We start from the raw sequence: 20491 nt of genomic DNA on the forward strand, positions 1-20491 counted from the left end.
TTGGAGCTGTGCTTTCTGGCTGCCATCTTCCTCATCGCGACAGGCAGGACTTCACTCCCAAATAGATAAAGCCAACTTTTTTCTTTTTTCTTACCAAGAACCAAGGCATCTGATTTGGAGTTGCAGCCTCACACTAAGATGCAGTCAAAATTGCATATCATTTAGAATACAGTACATGTGTTTAGTGCTGACACTATCGAATATTTTTAGAATCGATTAATCTATTGATTATTCAATCGATTAATCGACTAATTGGATTCATTTTAATTTTGCATTAAAGCGCATTACAAAAGCACCCCCCCCCCTGATTACTGTTTATTAACCAGTGATTTGTGGCTCCAAACGATTACTTGATTATTAAAATAGTTGTTGATTAATTTGATAATCGATCACTTGTCAATTAATTTCGACAGCTCGACATGTGTTGAACTAATTTGGACCTGCAGTTTTGAGACATGTCACCTCAACACCAGCAAAACAACGTACTTGTCTTCACCATGCAGAGACAAAATAATTGGGGTCCAGCAACATGCCCCCCTTTGTTCACCAGTTTTTTTGTATCTCTTCAACATTCCCATGCTCCTTTTGATAGACCCAGAAGTGTGTCGCTGTTGCAAACCCACATGTTTGGAGCTCAAACAACCTCAGAGAGCATACAGATCAGCTAAATGAGCAAGATGAGAACTTGGGGGGGGGGGGTTCTTCTGTAAACACTCACCAAGTCTCCCTTGTATTCAGACCAGTGCCAGACCCAGGAGCTACAAAACTTGAAATCAATACCTAAAGCCAACTAGTGTTACTTTTGTACATCTCTATTTTGTCATTGATCATTAAAAGTTAATATGCTAACAAAACAAGAAATGTGAAGAGCCTATTTGGAGGATAATTTTGGAGATTTAAATTGAGACTTAAATGGAATAGCTAAGAGTTCACGTCCTTTCCTCTATTACAGCAAAAACAATTCCAGTGGGATTGATGGCTTCCCCTATGGGTTACATACCATCACTGATGATATACTGCGGTACGTTGCCTTGAATTATTTAACATTAAACCGCAAGGAGAATAGACATAAAACACAGCAAAGACGATACGAACAAGGGGGTTGGATGAATGAATTTATGCTCTCAACAACACACACACACACACACACACACAGATAAATATTGCAGGCCACAAAAGCAGGAAACATGAAGGGGAAAAAAGACAAGCTGTTAAACAAATCATGCGCCACGATTAGACTCGAACATACTGTAGGTCAATATAGGTCGATGAAGATGTTACTGGTTCAATCTTGTGACAGCTTGACATTCGTTTTGGTCAACCTTGTGGTCCTTTCTAAACCAAGCATTCATGAACAAAGTACCTGTTTGGAACATGGAAGTTTCGGAGCAAAAAAATGTTTAATTTCAAGTTATGAAAGGAGCTTGCAGACTGCAAATAAAAGGACGAAGAAGAAAAATCGCATTTCATGTTTGTAAAAACAAGAATTTGAAGGCTATTTGGCGACGGTCGATCATAGCATAATTAATTAAAGAGGCTATAAATACTAGTCAGTATTTCAGTCTTAGGTCATGCACAGGATCTACTTAACATTTCCCCAAACTTACTTTTCCTTTGTGAAAATTGCAGGGTATAATGTGTATTAGCTGGAGGCATCAAATTTCCTCATCTCATATGTGAATGCTTATATTTGACCAAGATTGGCACCCAAACTATTTGTGACATTACAAGTCATGCTTCAAGGCCTTTCCTCATTTCCACTGAAAGTCAGGGAAAGTTTACTCTGACATCAAGTAATGTTAAATCATATGCCAAACTTGTTTCAAACATCATTCTACACTGTGGAGCTCAAATATTTAATTATAGGAACTGGAGGGAAACTTTTTTTTCTGTTCTTTTTTTACATCAAGAAAGCTAACTATAACTAGAGAGAAAATCTTTGAGGATGCAGCAGGGAGAATATATTGTCACCTAATTAAGTTCCTGATGGGAACAGGCTTAATGGATTTTTTTTCTCACTGCCAGTCTACTTGTGGACTCTGCAGCAATGAGTTGGCAATTTTTATTTTGTTTTAAGTGTAAGACGGTAAGAGTAGAAATAGCTTTTGATGGGCACTTAGCAATGTTGTGGAGTAGATCTTTTCCTCCGCGTGTTCGTTTTCTTTCGGGTAGTGAGAATGTTGATTATCTGAATACACGCTGAAGATCGATGAACAGTTCCTCCAAAGCTTTTATTTCTACAGAATATTCCGGGCACAAGTGAGTTACAGACAATGGCTGTAGCCTCTCACAAGTGCGAAAATTACAGAGGACTTACAATATTCTTATACTATCTTGAAGGGCGGTACCCCACAATTTCCGGTAAACAGTTCCACCGGAGTTGACCGAAAATTAGATAAAACTCAAGGACATCATTCAAACACAGAGCAAAGCCCATTTGAGGAATAGAGGAGTTATTCAGTCATGACTGCACCTGGCAGAAATTGCGATAACACTCACAAAGATACATCATTCCATACTTGAATGTTTTGTGAAAGACCACAAACACGTTCTTGGATCTATCAGAACTTAGAAGATGTTGGACTTTGGCAAATTATTATTTGCGCAGCTGTTAGAATAGCTAAGAAAATGAACACTTTTTTGCTTGTTTTAGAGCCATGTGTAAGATGCTGTTTCATTTATTAATCCTTAGAGCAAAGCCTTCCTGTGATATTATTATATTTTACAGGGTAAAATTTTCTCTAACCTCTTGGGCTACATTTTCCTTCTTCAGCTTCCTCCCTTATGTATAACAACCTAAATTGAAGTTGTAAATTTTTTGAGAGTCTTTATATATCGGGACACATTAGAAATTGTTAAATTGATCAGAAACGGTTAGAAGTAGGTCAAGAAGTTGTCCGCTTGTGACATCATGAGCAGAACTCCATTATTCAGGCTTAATACAACAGCATGCTTCAATTAAAAAGTCTGTCGGTTGTCCCAACATCATTCTCTGGGATAGTATACTGTATGTGTCGCCATTATTGATCAGACCAGTCCATTGCCGCATTACTATTTTAATCAAATCATGCTAATTTTAAACCAGCAAAACCAACATTTGATTCGATTGATTGTGGCATACTTGGCTTGTGATGTCATCTTGCACCTGATGAAGCCATGAACAGGATATGCTAATTGTTCACGCTGATGTCCGGCACAAGGTTTTTTTCCGACAGGTCTACCCTCGTGTATTCTACCCGTCAAAGTCTCTTAGCTTGCTTTTCCATTACCGACTCCCAAGATGAATGAGGCTTTTGCTTTGCACTGACCACAGCCACAGTCACTGGCACTGAATGGTGCTATACATCATTTACTCAAGGAAAGGTTCACACGTTTCAAAGATTTCCCCACAGGGGGGGGAAAAAAAACAAATTTCCCTTAGATCTGTCCACCGGCTGTTTGTCTCCCCGTTTATTGGTTTGTCTCAGCCTGGTGATCAGCTTTTGGCATCTCCCCGCCTGTCGCTTGCTATTTCTCTCTTTTTATTTCTTAGTCCTCGCCATTCTCCTTTTTTTATTTTCGTCTCATTGACAAGTGCAGTAGGGACATAAGGGTTTTGTTTCTTGTTCTGTTTTGTGTCTCTGAATTCCATCCATCCATTTTCTATATGGCTTATCCCCACTAGGTGTGCTGGAGCCTACACCAGCTGACTTTGATCAAGTACACCCTGAACTGGTCGACAGCCAATCACAGGGACCAAAAAGACAAACAACCATTCACACTCAGATTCACACTAACAGGCAATTTAGAGTCCTCAATTAACCTAATAACCTACTCATTTTTAATCTTCATAATGTTACTTCTTATCCAAATTGAGTTGTCTTGACAAGAGACTGGTTACAACCTGGACTTTACTATAGGTAATGTTGAAGAAAATATATTTTCTCCGCGTGTTCGTTTTCTTTCGGGGAGTGAGAATGTTGGTTATCCGAATGCAGGCTGGAGATCGATGAACAGTCACTTCGAAGCTTTTATTTCTACAGAATATTCCGGGCACAAGTGAGTTCCCAGACAATGGCTGCAGCCTCTCGCAAGTGCAAAGATTACAGTGGACTTCCAACATTCTTATACTATCTTGAAGGGCGGTACCACAAAAGCCCCAAGCCCCCAAAGTTCACCAGACATGAGATAAGACTTTTACAGACATCATTCAATACACATTGACTTCAACCACAGACAAATGGTTTATTGTTGTGACGACGCGAGCAGAAATTGCGACAGCACTCACAAAGACACATCCACAAATAAAAGTTCTACTGAGAAAATAAGTAAATTAAAACAGTTATGACTAAATCTGGGCAGAAGACCCTCTTCAGTAAATACTTCTAAAAATGTAATCTTCACTTAGTCATATACTGTATTTCTATATTGACTTTCAACTTTTTTTCCCCCACATGTTGATACCAAATATCGTTAAAAGAAAAACAAATTGTGCATGATATTATATTTAGACATGAACTCCATGTCCAACTAATGTTGTAGAGAGGAGAATACCATCTCTCAGGCGCTTCCCTCAGTGATTTCAGTCGAGGCGTCAATGGTACTTTCTGTGATTGAATAGCTCGAACCTGCAGCCCAGCAAGTAAAATGCCAAGTCTGGGCCTTCATGAAAGCATGTACACTCCGAGGCAGTGGTCACAATAAAATGGGCTCCATGCCACACTAATTTAATTCTGCCAAGAGCTGCTGTCACTCCGGATATCAATTATTCATGTGAAGGGTCCATAAGAAAAGGTCAATTTACTGAAAGGAAGCTTCTATTGATTAAATAAATGTAAATGGTTGCCCAAAAAAAAAAACTTTATCATTGCCAAAACCCAAATTTTGATTTAAGATCATGTGTATGTGTTATTTTGGTAAGTGTAAGGACATTCTTACAACAGTATGAAATACAGTTGGATACCAATATCCTCAGTAAAGCTGTTTATATCAAACAAATAAGAGGAACAATCAACAAAATCTATATACAGTACATACGGATACTGTATCTTCACACAATGAACATGTGTGGAATAAGTTATTGTAGTTGGAATGCAGATATACAGAAATGGCAAACATACTGTACAAAAGTATTATGCTGCTTTAGCTTATACTGGAGTTGATGGAAAACGTGTTTTAAGGGGTCTTGTTTGTCTCTTTCGCAGGCGCCGCGGTTGAGAAAGTGTCTAATGAGTCTTAAAGACTTTTTGGCCTGAGAACAAACTGGATAATATACTGTAGCATCACTGTATTAATAAAAGCCCTTTCGCAATTTAAAAGCACGCTTTTAGTGATGCCAGCAACCAATTAACAGTAATCATAGTCTGTAAAAGAATTTGGCTGATTGCCGGGCTGGAAGAAACACATTTTTGTACAGACCCTGACCTGTTAGGTTAGATTATTTTGCCAAATGTGATGAACTGAACTAGTGTACATTTTGGAGAATTTACAGTAATGTAATTTCTCTATTCAACTCCAGATATGATATTTAGGAATTGAGTGTCCAAAGGATGGATTTTTCTTTTCTTTTTGAACATGGTGTTACATAAAAACAGGACCAGCTTTGTTTGCTACTCTCTGCAAACCATATTGATCCATTACATATTAAGCACAAGACAGTTTTATAGCTACAATCGAGCTGCAGGTCTCAATACATTGAACTGTAAATGACGATGAACTGAATTAAATGTAAACCAGATAGGAGGATTGAATTTACCGTAAACACACACAGAGATATGACGACCTGCTGCATAACAGAAACAGATTGTGTAAATCCTCGGTTTGGACTCTTGAAGTTGTTGAAGAAAATCATCTTTTCTTCCGCGTGTTCGTTTTCTTTCGGGTAGTGAGAATGTTGGTTATCCGAATGCAGGCTAGAGATCGATGAACAGTCACTTCGAAGCTTTTATTTCTACAGAATATTCCGGGCACAAGTGAGTTCCCAGACAATGGCGGCAGCCTCTCACTAGTGCGAAGATTTCAGAGCACTTATATCATTCTTATACTATCTTGAAGGGCGGTACCACAAAACCCCCAAGCCCCCAGCCCACCCGGAGTTCACCAGACATGAGATAAGACTTTTACAGACATCATTCGATACACATTGACTTCAACCACAGACAAATGGTCTATTGTTGTGGAAATAGAGGAGGCCCTACAGACAAACCGGCACGAGCAGAAATTGCGACATCACTCACAAAGACACATCCACAGATAAAAGTTCTACTGAGGAAATAAATAAATTAAAACAGTTATGACTAAATCTGGGCAGAAGACCCTCTTCAAAGTACAACAGTAAATAAACAGTCATAAAGACACCAAACTTAAAATATTTCATATACTGGGCTCTAAAAAAATTGATTTGCTAATTGAAATCTTGGTCCTGTTAAGAGGCTGACTAATCCCAATAAATGGACTTCCCTCAGCAAAACAGTCAAACTTGATTTGTATTGCTCTTAAATAATGGTGACAGTTGCGGCAGCAGAGCATTTGTGCTTGTTGGCTCCATCCTATCCCAAATGCCAATCAAGAGATGGCTTGCCAAAACTGATTGTAGGGAACTCGTCTTGAAGAAAACCTTTCACGTGTCACCCGTCCACTGGCTCTGTAAAGGTGTTGAGGAGGTCATTTTTAACAATGTTATTTGGCTCGTGACTGTCAAAGGTGAGAATTGCAGTTTTGTAGACAGCCAAAATTGTCTCCTAAAAAACATTGTATAGCATGTGTTCAGTACTGGCCTTCTTGCATAAAGTTTACTGCATCCATTTTCCTATTAGCCTCATTGTGGTGAGAAAAAGAAATAAATGTTAACTGTGGAACAATAAAACATTCTTACCTTAGCTTTGATAACGAGTGACAATGCATGGTGATGCTAAAAGCTATAAAGTTCTATTACACCAATGTCTCAGCATCAGATATTATCATTAATTTGTTGACATTGGTTGTACAGACTTCTTAAAAGAGTATAACAAAATGCAACTGAAAACTTTGCCTGTTTTCAGGCAATCTAACGGGTTATTATTGAAAGACGTCATATTTATACCTCTTGTAAAATGGGTAGAAATGTGTGTGGGAGGCGAACATGTCGGAAATGTTCAAGTGTGTAAAATAATTACCTTAGAATGATTATAATCGTGCAGGCCAGACCCATTTGTCACCTACATCTGCACATTAAAAGTGGCAGTCAGCAGGAGAGACATAAATTATACTCATAAAAGCCTTGGGCATAAGGGGGGCTTTGCTGTGTAGCTTTCAGTCAGGCAGTCGGCTCCTACTAACTCCTGATGTATTACGATGCCTTTGAGGGAAACTCGATATCGGTACTAGTCCATGAGAGCCTGTAAAGGTGAAATGATCCGTTGTTACCAAAGCTGTAACAAGGGCCCATTTCTTTCTCATCCCGACAATTTTGAGGGCAAACTTGAAGTGCACTTTGTTAGATATTATAACATTTTTAATACTTCATTTTATTTTATTAACCATTATTAACATTCCAATTCTTTATATTAACCTTGTCGAAATGTTTTGTGTCCTTAGTAGAGCAGAAGGTGTTGATCTCGGTATAATTTGACCTTAAGCTGTGACATACTATTTAGTCTAAAAAAGTTCCTTCTCAGCGTTTTGTGCGAAAACACATTTAGCCCTTGAACTAGAATTTGTCTCAAAAACACCCAACTGACCTTGTTTACGCCATCTGCTCATGGAAAAGTACTCAGAGATATGTTTTGTCTACAAATAAAAGAGAGGAGGTCCTAAAATTATAAAAGCCGTTCGACACCCGGAAGAGACACATTTGACGCTCTGAATCCCACGATGTTTAAGTGATGATAGAGGCTGTTATCTGTCCAGAGATCTCTGATTAATTAAAAATCATTTTTGCAAAGGTGTATTTTTCTTACATTAAATCTATCTTCATTTTTGGAACACGCAAAGAGGACAAAATTAATATTTTCCTCTTCAACTTGTACTAAATGAACTTTGTATGGCGCTTGTAAGATGTTGCGTGTGGCATATGTTTAAAATGGAACCGCTGAAGTTGATTTGCTGTGACTGTACAAGTCAGAATTTTGATCGAGAGAGATTTTCCTCTTATATTGCACTAAAGACTTTCACATTCTTCACAGTACGTCAGCATATTGTGTCTGAAAAATCTGAAATCTGAAAAATGTGTTTTGCTTTTCTTTGGCTTACTGTTTATGAGGTTTTGTTTGATTCAACAACAACAGTCTCACAGTGGACAGCTTTACACAACCTGGAGAGTGGTTGTGATTAGGTGACAAGCTCAAGGGTTGGGTGGCTGAATTAGTCAAAAATCTTAACCTATCAAGCAAATGCCACTGGACTAAAAGTTACTCTATTCCATTGTTACGTAAAATTTGCGTAAATATATGTAACATATTACATCGAAGACAGCAGTTCTGAGGGTGAGTGTTCTAATTTTGGCTGTGGCCTTTCTGTATGGAGTTTACATTATATTATAGGCCCCATTGCCTCATATGTACTGTATTATCCTGATTACGACTCATAACAGGCTTTTAATGGCCTGTTAACAGTCCATTTCCTTCTGTAAACCTGCTTTATTGATGAGCAACTGCAACAGTACAACAACAGGCGACAGGCAACTCACTTAGCAGAGGATATTATGATACAGTGTGTCATTTGTCCTGGTTATAGCTGTGAGCATACTCTAGCCACGGACCGAGTCACTGTGCATTTGAGTAAGGCAGACTTAGAAAAAAATCGGAGTCACTTCGCACCTTGTTTTCACACGACTTTCATAAATGAGGGTTTCAGCCTTTGCCTATGGGTAGATTTTAACAAAGCATGAGCAAAGCTAGTAAATAATAGAAGGGGAGGTAAAAGCTTTACAAAGCTTTGCTCCATTTTTGACTATGGACCAACACTCTATTCAATTTATTCTATAACCTTGATGTGCTACTTGCCTTAAACATTATATTGTTACATCATGTTCAAAATGTAAGTGTTTGTAAAAGTATAGTTGAGATCTGGGTCCAAATGAAGTGTGTTTATGCAGTGTGGTTGAAGTTCTGGCTTTTTTTTTTAAACTCATTAAATTAAATGTAAAAACAAAACAAAATCCATGCTAATATGGTACATATACTTTGTACAATGTAAATATAGCAGTGAAGAATTCTAAACTAATCTGTACAATAACGAATATTAAATAAACACTAATTTTAGAATGCACAAATGCACCTCAACGGAAGTAGTGTATATAGAGACATCCTTACAACTTGGAAATAAAAATAATCAGACGGTTCAGCTCTGTTACAGCACACACGCACAGTCGAGTCGAACAGCCTGTGATTTCCCACTCGCACATTTGCCACATATAAAAAACGGACATTAAAAAAAAAGTGCGGTTAATAGTCGTTTCTGACCAATCATACTACATAATCTACAAATATATATATATTTTAAATCCAAATGTGATTATTATTTCGCATTATATGGCGTTCAAAGATATGACGAAAGTGTCGACCAAGGCACAAAGCTACATTTACTTATTTCCAACATGGCGACCGACGCTACCTAGCATTTTGTGCCCGAGAAACACTGATTAGCTTCTCATCTGGACCCGTTGCCAGCCTTTGTTTCTCATTAAATACTACTTCGATACAGATATTACCTATTTTTAACATTTATTTGGAGATGTATCGTCGCGGGACATCAAAGAAGGACCCGAACAGCAAACCGGCGACAGAAGCTAGTGACAGTGAAAAATACGCCGACCTTTTGGTGTTCGGCTACGCCTGTAAAGTGTTCCGAGACGACGAAAGGGCTCTTTACCACGAACGTGGAAAGCATCTAATTCCATGGATGGGGGACAAGAACATCATGATTGATAGGTCGGTTGAACACTTTAACCGAAACACTATGCTAACCGTCTATCCGATCGGTTAGCCTTTTTCAAAGTTGACGGAACTGGTTGGAGTTAGTCTTGCAGAAGCCCGGGGATGCCTGAAACTGTCGAGAATGTTTACTCCATGTGCAATCGTGTTTTTGGACGTTCTTCAATGCGTTTAAAAGAAAGGAAACGACATTTCCAGAGTAACATAGTGATGTGAAAATCCCACCTTTTTTTTTTTTGCTAGCTCCTATGACACTCACTTGTAAACGCCTCAATTATTTTATTGTTCCTGTCTCAAACAAATAATTCTACTTCTGGTATCCAACTCTTTATGTTTTACTATCAATTGGGCTTAACATTTGGCTTGGTGGAATTGAAATTCCTCTGGAAATGTTAACTTCTTATTGCATATATTTCCGCTGACTATGATGTAGTAAAAACTGTGAATGTTTTAATTTGTTTGTTCTTTTCCCAATTAAATTCTACCTAAAATACCTGTCAATGAGCATGTCCTACCTACGAGGCTTTCACAACACACACTCTAACCTTTCTTTTGAATCACCTTGACCCACAGTGGCCCAAGTTTTTTCATCTGTACAGCCTTTTGTATGTGTGTCTTAATCACATAACCCAGTTCTTTCCACAGCAAGGTAGGCTAAAGGGGTCCCGACAAACCCTGAAAGCCAACCTCAGCACCCCATTTCTTTGTCTTCCTGAAGAAACTACAACTGAGCGATGAAGTAGAGGGACGAACCCAGGAAAATGTCGTCCGTTTGCGTTCTTACGGATAGGTATTTATGTATCCGGGTTTGTGTGAATGTAACTCTCTTTACAGATTTAGAAGTATTGATGAGTGTTACAGGGGGAACCCTGTAAGGTAAGGGGAGTTGCTTTTATTTTGATGTATGGTTTTTGGTTTTAATTATATTGTTAGCCTTCAGAGGAACATTGTAGCATTTTCCAAGCACATTCACTTTAAGCAGGCTGCCAGAATATTTTGTATATTAGTTAGGGGTGTTATAGACTACCCGCCCCTGGTAAGTAGGCCTTCTATGTAGATAAAAGTTTTTGTCAAATTCCTTCTCACTAATGCGTCATTTCATTCAACAGATATGATGGGCGTGGTCACTTACATGACCTTTCAGAGTATGACAGTGGGTCGTGGAACACATCCTACCAGCTGTCGGAGGAAGAGGCCAGAATCGAGGCACTCTGCGACGAAGAAAGATATCTGGCCTTTCACACCGACATGTTGGAAGAGGAGGCGAGACAAGGTAGGCATGGACACGCTATGCTCTACATAGACAATGAGTTAATCAATTTATGATACTTGCTTTGAGTGTTGTTCATTAGACCTTGTACAGTATTTTGCCTTATGTCTTCTGTTTATTCTTGTGTAAAGTAAAGCTGAATTGAGTCTCAATTGAGATTTCTAGACACAAGGCTCTGTTCACAAGGCTATGCGCTTTATACTCGAAGTTACGACAAAACAGGACTCGTTCACAAAAGCTTTTGTGTCGACTTGGTACTTTAAGCACTAAGAAACTTTTCAACCTGAATAAAATATTTCCATAACTCTTCTGATGAAACATCGACTTAAAACTAGTTGAATGGTACCTTTGCCAGGGCCTGGGGGGGGGGGGTGTATTATTTTTACTGGCAATAAGCAACTTTGAGGAGGATGGTAGGAACACCGCCACACATAAAAACTACAAATATGCTGACTGCTTAATGGACTACATCACTTCCCCTTTTCCCCATTTGTTACAAAGAAGTCAATTTGAATGTGTGCAAGCTCAAAATCGACGCAATGCACTTGTCCTCATGGAAAATGTGGTCTTCCTTCAAATGTTATGTAAAATGTTATTCAAATGAGGGGGCGGTCCTCATTTGAATAACATTTCGTCCTGACAGTATGGACCAAAACTGAAATAAAAAATAAATAAATTAATAACTAAATAAATAAATACATGACTAAAAGTAAAAAATAAACAGCCACCTCTAGTAAATATTTTTGGTGCATTACAGCCACATTCTTTAGCATGCTGAAGAAGGTGGCCACCGTCAGCAATGCAACAAAAGTATTTGCCAACGGCCCAAATAAAGTCAACACGTTTAGGGAAAGGGGTTTTTCGGTGCCAGTCTGAGCTCTCATTTTAATATTGCTGGCATTGGGCCGAAGCCTCATAAGTAGCAAATTTCGTAATTTGTCAAAATCTTTATTATGTTCGGTCCACGTGCGTGGGTGTCAATTTTACGAATTATTGACCAATTTAAAGTGTTGAAAATGGCTTGCTCTCTTTGATGATGCAATGCAACGAACATTTTTTGGTGTCTCCTGAAAAGTGACGATTTTAGAGGTACAAGGTTTTGGCCCAATGCCAGTGTTGTAATACCAAGTTGTACCTGAGTAAAAGTAGCAGGAACAGCCAAACTATGAAAAAAAAAGTTTGACTTGTAGTCGGAAAAATAGTAAATACATAAATTAAAAATGGATGAATTGCCCAATCGTATACATAGCCATAGCTGCATTTTAACAATGCAAAAGATTTTGTGCAGACATGAAAGAGTTCTACTTGTTGGAAGTGAGGCTTAATTATAGCAGATGGCCCTCCACAAATAAATGTATCTACTCCTTTAATGCTAAAATCCCCACAGATAATTACCACTCTCCCAAGGTCAGCACCCCTCTTCTTTTTTTGGGCACCATTCAAGTTGTGATAGAAGACCATCTCAATATGCATTGCTGCTAATAATTCTTTAGTGACAACACATTCGCTCTTTTTTTTTATTTTAAATTGCTCATATAATCAGTTATTTATATGCTCTATGACAACATGGCAACTGTTATTTTGACTTATTGGATTTGTGCCCATAATAGTTCCATTACTGTCGATATATTCTAGATGTATGATGAGGAGCTGTCGTCATTATGGTGTTTTGTCTAAGCAAATGTCCTGATGTCACGCCCAGCTGTTGTTTCTCTATAATGAAACAATTCTAGTTATTATAGACCACTGATAATGGGGATGTTCTTCTCTAATGGTGATTTGGATATTCATGCTAATGATGTGTGCAAGGAATTTCAGTTATTTGTTGTGCTGAATTGAGGCTAAATTGGGTTGTTGTTTTTCTCCAATGCCCAAATCTATACAGTTCTCAATATGTGACCATATCTTTTCAAATAATTTAGCATGAACGCTTCTGTTTTCTACGAATTTAATTTTTTTGGGTGAAAGTCAAAAATAAAGAAATTGGAGTGCAGCTCACAAGCAATTTCTGTAGGAATCACTTTTGACTGGAATTCTCACATCTGATTAATTTGACATTCTAATGAAACAGGATATTTTGATGACAAAGCACCCGTCTGAAAGTCATACCGAGTGACTTAATTAAATTAATAAGCCACCATATTGAGTGAAATATGGTGTCTTATGCGCAAAACTGACAGGACAGAATGACTTTGCTAACGATTGATGTCACACTTGCTCATATGTATGGGTTCATCCCTTAAGACTGGGTTGACCTTGAATTTGGGAGGTTGACTCCCATTTATTCAGGTTATTACCCATCTGGCCATTAAAGAGACCATGCTGGAGCGTTAGCAATATTGATAGTTTTAGTGGGAATTTTGTCCTTGCGTCTTTAACAATTTTTAGGTCAAACCAGTCATGATTATTCACTATTGTTTATTTCTCATTTCTTTCTTAAGAAAGTAGCCCAGTATCTTTAACCTTTCAACTTTTTCTTGTGACATTTAGAGTCTTTCTCGTAATCTTTTGTTTCTTCTTCTTTTTCCCCCCAGTGTGGCTGTAATCCACCTTCATAATGCTCTGATGCGGGTTGTGTTTCCTTTTCTTTTTCAAATATGCTGCAGGCCACAAATCTCCAACAGGATGTAATTTGGACACCCCTGCTCTAGCATTAGTGCCCATTTTCTTTTTTTAGCTTTATCTTATGAAATGGTTATGCCTACCCAAGATACTGGGGAAAAAATAATATTGCCTGGGACATTAGGTAGAGTAGATAATTATGTTTTTAATGCTTTGTCTTTTTGTTGGTGTTCTGGACTTTGTGAATTTCGGAACTATTTGACTTCTATGGGTTCAGTGTAAATAACTGTAATATAATTTCCCATGATTCTTGACATAGCCGTTGTTTTCCACAGAGGAGGAATACAAACGTCTGAGTGAGGCACTAGCCGATGAAGGTACCTACAATGCCGTGGCCTTCAAGTACACCGCGGAATACTACGACCCGTCCCAGCCCACAGAGGAAGAGGATGCTAACAAGCGCACTGGTGAGAAATCAGGAGTTTGTCGTACTCAGTGTACTTTAACCTCTCAACAAATACAAAGACACTAAAATAAATAAATAAAACATGACCACTATTAAGTTGAATTGCCCATGATGGGGGGGGGGGGGGGGTCTGACATTCGCACACACCTTTAATGACATGCATCAAATTGTCATCACCAGTAATTGCAGGTAAATTGGAGAGGGTCTCATATCGCCGGAAGCTTAATTCCAGTATAATTAACAGCCATCTGTCAAAACATGTCATATGTTGGTTGTGTTGCCCTTACTGATTCTCCTCCATTTATTATTACCATTAGACACTGCACGAGGATTGTCTGTCTTCTTGCCCCATTGTTGTTGAAATAGTAGATTTTTGGTCACCAAAACAGATGATTGGCAAACTAGGGACTGTTTCAGTTCCATTAGATGAGCTGCCAAGCAGTAAAATAAATAGTTTTTACATTGTAAAATTCTTGGTTGTGTTTCACAAATTCAATCCATAAAATGCATTCTGTTCTAGATCATTATGTAACATTACATTATTACAACTTTCTTAATTTTGAGAATCCTACTGAGTGTACTCTTGATTACAGTGAAATCTCCCTACAGAGTCGAAATGGTGTAATATATAGTGCCAATTTGTAATATAGGATGATTGTGACCTATGTTCAAGAACTAATCACATTTTGAACTTCAGTAGAAGAGGCGGAGCCTGAAGAGAGTGAAGAACCATTTGTTGCTCCCGAAGGACTTGAGATCCCACCTGATGTAGAACTAGTAAGTATTAACTATAACCCCATCAATTGTTAAAATTGATAGATTACCTGCCATTGAGTTCCATGTAACTAAAAAGATGGATGGATGACTCCAAAACAAATTTCAAGTTAACTTACACATCCTGCCGTGGTTTTGAAACCACATTAATAATTGATTATTATTAGTATTTTAGTCATATGTTGCCCTTTGTTTTTGGATTTAGAAAGGCATAGTTTTTTGGTTTACTGTATATTGCGTAAGCATTTCTGTAAGAGTATGAGATAACACATTTTTGCGTCTGGCAAAAGTTCACAAATGAGATTATGTAGGGTCCTTTTAGGTCTCAAAATCCTTGGCAGCTCAGAGCACCATAATTGACTATCATTGTTTGACCCTGGCATCTTTTTGGCCGGAGTCTTTAATTGTATTTATTATGGCTTTCGTCTCAATGAGATCTGTGTCTTGTCGGACGTTTCTGCATGTCTATGTGCTCTCGAGGTAATGACAAAGATTAATCATTGAAAGCACACATGGGGAACAATAATGAATTAATGATAGACCATTTCTTGTTCCACTGATTTCCACCCCATGTGTGTCTAGAATTTATGTGATCAAAATGAGCTTTGCATGGCAATGCCTGGGAGATAAAAAGGGCTTATGTCCTTGATATTAAGTGTTGTTGTCACGGCCAGTGCAGCCTGATTGTTATGGGGACTAAAGAACTCAAAATATTAAATTCAAAATCATTATTAAATGGAGATATCAGTACAAGGTTTTCATAGACATCAACCACCCAAGGATTTTTAGTTATAATTCTTCATGCAGGTTGACAATTTCAGAATTTAATACAACAGTTTGTTTTGACTTTTCTTATGTTTTTTTTTTTTTTTTTTAGCCGGCAACTATCAAGACTCATAACATAATGGAGCGGACAGCCACCTTTGTATGTCAGCAGGGCGCTCAGTTTGAGATCGTGCTGAAAGCCAAGCAGTCTGGTAACTCCCAGTTTGATTTTCTTCGTTTTGACCATTACTTGAACCCTTATTACAAACACATCCTGAGGGCCATGAAGGAAGGTCGGTACAATTTGCCCTCCACCAACAAAAAAGAGCAACCAGAAGGTGAGATATACTGTCTCCCAGCAACACCCATTGCAAGCTCAACTTTTGGACAAACTGCGATGCCAATTTTATTCTTGTCACTGTTTTGCTGCAGAGTCCAATTCTGATGATTCAGATGACGATGGGGATGGAAACTACCTTCATCCCAGTTTATTTGCACCTAAAAAATGCTCGCGCCTGGAGGAGCTGATGAAGGTAATTATGAATGTGACAAAGTGAGACATTTTATAAAAACGCTTAATTTTGAGTAATTAAAAATAAATAAATAATTAAAGGCATTCTGATAATCGAATTAGTTGACTTTATTTTGTATTTTTAGCATGATCAAATTGTTTTAACTCGATTTAAACATTTTGGTCAATTAAAGACAAACAGTGGACATAGTCCACATCATTTTGTCAAATCCCAGATTTTCATGACCAAAAATGAGTTCACGATGAATCATTTTAAACCTTCTCCACTCACCCACAACCTGTGCAAGTCAATTCTCTTTCAGAGAAGGGACGAAAAAATAATCATAGTTACATGTGGTTGCGTAAGTGTTTTCTCCCTCTCATAACTGGGAATTTGGCTGTGTTCAGAATTAACCAATCACGTTCAAGCTCATGTTAAAAGGTTGTGGATTGCATTGTCTCCCTCAAGTCAGGGGTATTGATGAAAGAGTCAAATGTGTGTCTTAGCTGACAATTTGACTGTTATAACTGACCCTTTTGCAGCCACTTCGAGTGATGGACCCAGACCATCCCCTTGCAGCATTGGTGCGTAAAGCCAAGGAGGAAAGAAATGGTTTGGCCGCATTACAAACTAGTGCCCAGGAAGTGTCAGACCCTGCAGTGACCAGCGCAGTAACGCAGTACACAACTGACCGTGAGTATTACCGTAACTTGCACTGTTTTCTGAAGCAATACCACTGTTGGTCTATATTTTAGCCTAAAATATACTTGAGAAAGTACTAACTGCTATTTTGAGACTTTGTCTGATAAAAGCAAAAATGTATGATTAATCACATCTCATAGTGATGTTTAAAATTTTTATATTAACTCATTCACTGCCATTGACGGTTATAGACGTCAAAAATTCATTTGAACAATTTCTATTAGTTTAAATTTTTTTCCCCACTTTTATTAACCGCATGACTTCAATAGTTAACTCACGATTAATCCTAAATTTGATATCTGTTCTAAATGTACAGTAAAAAAAAAAATCTAGGTTTTCATACTCTTGTTAACAAAAGTGGGAAAAAATGTTTAACTAATAGAAATAGTTCAAATGAATTTTTGACGTCAATAGCCGTCAATGGCAGTGAATGAGTTAATGGACAACAATAGGGCTAAGCAATAAATCAATATATGTATCGTGATATACAAAATGTGCTGGATAAAAATAAATTCAGGATGGAAATCCAGACCCTGGCATTGTGCGCGTATAGGCAGACATGACTACGTGTCGGCAAATCCCTGCTTTTGCCCCGTGTCAATGTGCCCCATGTCTTAGGCAGTGATCAGTGATGTTGATTTTGTCAATTCAGTGTACAACTATACTGTTTGCAGCTGTTTTTCATGCGTGCAATGCACATCAGTGACGGCACACTTTGAGCTATAGAAGCTGTTAAACAAATCATTCGGTGCCGTAAATGTGAATTTATTAATTAAATTGATTAATAGCCTAGCCTTATTCCACTTGCTTTTATGACCCGAAGGTCCTGAATGGATTTTGAGATGATGAATAAACACTGTGGTCTGTGGTTGGCTCAGAATTCTATCAAAAGATAAAATGCAAGTTTGTCACGTTGTGAACTATTTCTGGAATATAGAAATACTTTCTTGAGCTCAGTGATTGTCTTTCGTTTTCTGTATTCAAGCAGAAAATTGTTGAAATATTACAGTTCTAAGCATGCGCCACACAGCGAGTCTTATTATTAATATTTATTTCTATGGTTGTTATGTCCTTGGTTGATTTTTTTTAAATTTTGAACATGGGCATATCTTTAGTTAGAGGAGGGTGTACACATATTGCTTCAATTGTTTCTTTTTACTTCCCCTCTCAAAAAGATTTTTTTTTTTTTTTTTTTTTTTTTTTTTATAAAGTTGTACAGATAATGGGTCACATGAATGGTGGAAAAGGTTTTGAAACTATTTATCCTTGTCTTCTTTCTTCTTTTTTTACATCAGAAAAGAGTTTACATGCAATTATAATCAAACAGTCCTTTAGGACACCAGGGTACTGAGATGTGCCCGCGCGAGTCTCAAATCTGGATCCTTACTAATTTCCTTTGTGATTTCTGAACAGTTTTTAGAAATCTGATTTGGTGACAGAATTTCTAAGCATTTACATGCAATTTGAAGTTTAGTGAATTAATTTGCCACTCTGTAAGCTGAGGAGGTATTCCATTTTGCCGTATCTATTTGGCCAGACAATCACCGAAATCCCTTTTGGCCTTTTTGTTCCTCACCATAAAAGTCTTCATCTCACCAATAACACACACATTTTTTTTAATGACGTCTCGTAGTGTTGCTTTTCCATTTTCTGATTAGAGAAAATTGGATTTGCCATTAAAGTTAACTAGTTTAGTGACTAATGTGTTAATATCACCATACCCTCCTTGACACTGACCATGAATTTCCGTCTCTTACTCCTCATTCTCACGTTCTTCAGGAAAACAAAAGGGTGATGAGGCACATTTTGCATGTTAAGTCACAGTTCCTTACCTTTTTGTATATAAATTAGTTCTTGTGGCCGTCATTTACAGTGAGGAAAATAAGTATTTCACCCCCTGGTGATTTTGTGAGTTTGACCCTTTACAAAGAAAGGAACGGTGTATAATTTTCATGGTAGGTTCATCTTAACAGTGAGAGACAGAATATTAAAAAAAATCCCAGGAAATCACAATATATTAATTTTAAACATTTATTTGTCTTTTATTGAGGAAAATAAGTATTTCACCCCCTAGCAAAACATGACTCAGTACTTGGTGGAGAAACCCTTGTTGGCAAGCACAGCGGTCAGACGTTTCTTGTAGTTGGTCACCAAGTTTGCGCAGATGTGCTTCTTCTTGAGCCACTCCTTTGTTGCCTTTGCTGTATGTTTTGGGTCATTGTCATGCTGAAACACCCATCCACGACCCATTTTCAATATCCTGGCTGAGGGAAGGAGGTTCTCACCCAAGATTTCCCGGTACATGGCCCCATTCATCCTCCCCTCGATCCGGTGAAGTCGTCCTGTACCCTTAGCAGAGAAACAGCCCCAAAACATAATGTTTCCACCACCATGCTTGACGGTGGGGATGGTGTTCTTGGGGTCAAAGTCAGCTTTTTTCGCCCTCCAAACACGGCGAGTCGAGTTGATGCCAAAGAGCTCGATTTTAGTCTCATCTGACCACAGCATTTTCTCCCAAGCCTTCTCTGAATCATCCAGGTGCTCATTGGCAAACTTCAGACGGGCCTGTACATGTGCCTTCTTGAGCAGGGGGACCTTGCGGGCACTACAGGATTTCAATCCATTACGGCGTAGTGTGTTACCAATGGTCATCTTGGTGACTGTGGTCCCAGCTGCCTTGATATCATCAACAAGCTCCTGCCGTGTAGTTCTGGGTTGTTTCCTCACCTTTCTCATGATCCGGTTCACTCCACGAGGTGAGATCTTGCGTGGAGCACCAGACCGAGGGAGATTGATGGTCAATTGGTGTGTCTTCCATTTTCTAACTATCGCACCAACAGTTGACTCCTTTTCACCCAGCTGCTTGCTAATGGTCTTGTAGCCCATTCCAGCCTTGTGCAGGTCTACAATCTTGTCCCTGACGTCCTTAGACAGCTCTTTGGTCTTGCCCATTGTGGAGAGGTTGGAATCTGATGCATTGATTGATTCTGTGAACAGGTGTGTTTTTATACAGGTAACGGGAACTTAATTAGGAATACCAATTAAGTAAGAGGACTAATGTGTGTGCCTCCTGGTCACATGACCGGTCTGTGGGGGCCAGAATTCTTGCTGGTTGGTAGGGGGTGAAATACTTATTTTCCTCAATAAAAGACAAATAAATGTTTAAAATTAATATAATGTGATTTCCTGGGATTTTTTTAAATATTCTGTCACTCACTGTTAAGATGAACCTACCATGAAAATTATAGACCGTTCCTTTCTTTGTAAAGGGTCAAACTCACAAAATCACCAGGGGGTGAAATACTTATTTTCCTCACTGTATTTGTGAAACTATTAAAAAACATGACAATGAACAATAAAACGCATCCCACAAAGCAAGCCTTAGCAATAGTGAAAATATCACAGGCTCATAATGAACACCTCTGCTTTGCTTTTACTCTTGAGGGCTGAACACAAGCAGCGTACTGATGTGTTGTTCACAGGAGACCAATTTGAATGCAGCTGCTCACACGACCGCCTCGACTCCATTACGCTCAACACCATTTATATG

At 38.3% G+C, this 20491-nt stretch overlaps 1 protein-coding gene across 3 annotated transcripts in view; it reads left to right on the forward strand.

The window, feature by feature from the left end:
* The first annotated feature begins 9534 nt into the window (after positions 1-9534).
* Positions 9535-20491, forward strand: part of sfswap (splicing factor SWAP) — a 36400-nt gene continuing 25443 nt past the window's right edge. For 2 of the 3 annotated variants that reach the window (XM_077542233.1, XM_077542235.1), the window contains exons 1-7: positions 9535-9887; positions 11000-11163; positions 14058-14189; positions 14886-14965; positions 15840-16065; positions 16160-16260; positions 16782-16932. In XM_077542233.1, the coding sequence (XP_077398359.1) occupies positions 9691-9887; positions 11000-11163; positions 14058-14189; positions 14886-14965; positions 15840-16065; positions 16160-16260; positions 16782-16932 (1051 nt within the window). In that variant the 5' untranslated portion in view covers positions 9535-9690. The remainder of the gene's footprint in view (positions 9888-10999; positions 11164-14057; positions 14190-14885; positions 14966-15839; positions 16066-16159; positions 16261-16781; positions 16933-20491) is intronic. The other variant, XM_077542234.1, reaches the window with a different exon arrangement.

Source organism: Vanacampus margaritifer, chromosome 14 (assembly GCF_051991255.1).
Source record: "Vanacampus margaritifer isolate UIUO_Vmar chromosome 14, RoL_Vmar_1.0, whole genome shotgun sequence".
In the NCBI taxonomy this organism is placed as follows: Eukaryota; Metazoa; Chordata; class Actinopteri; order Syngnathiformes; family Syngnathidae; genus Vanacampus; species Vanacampus margaritifer.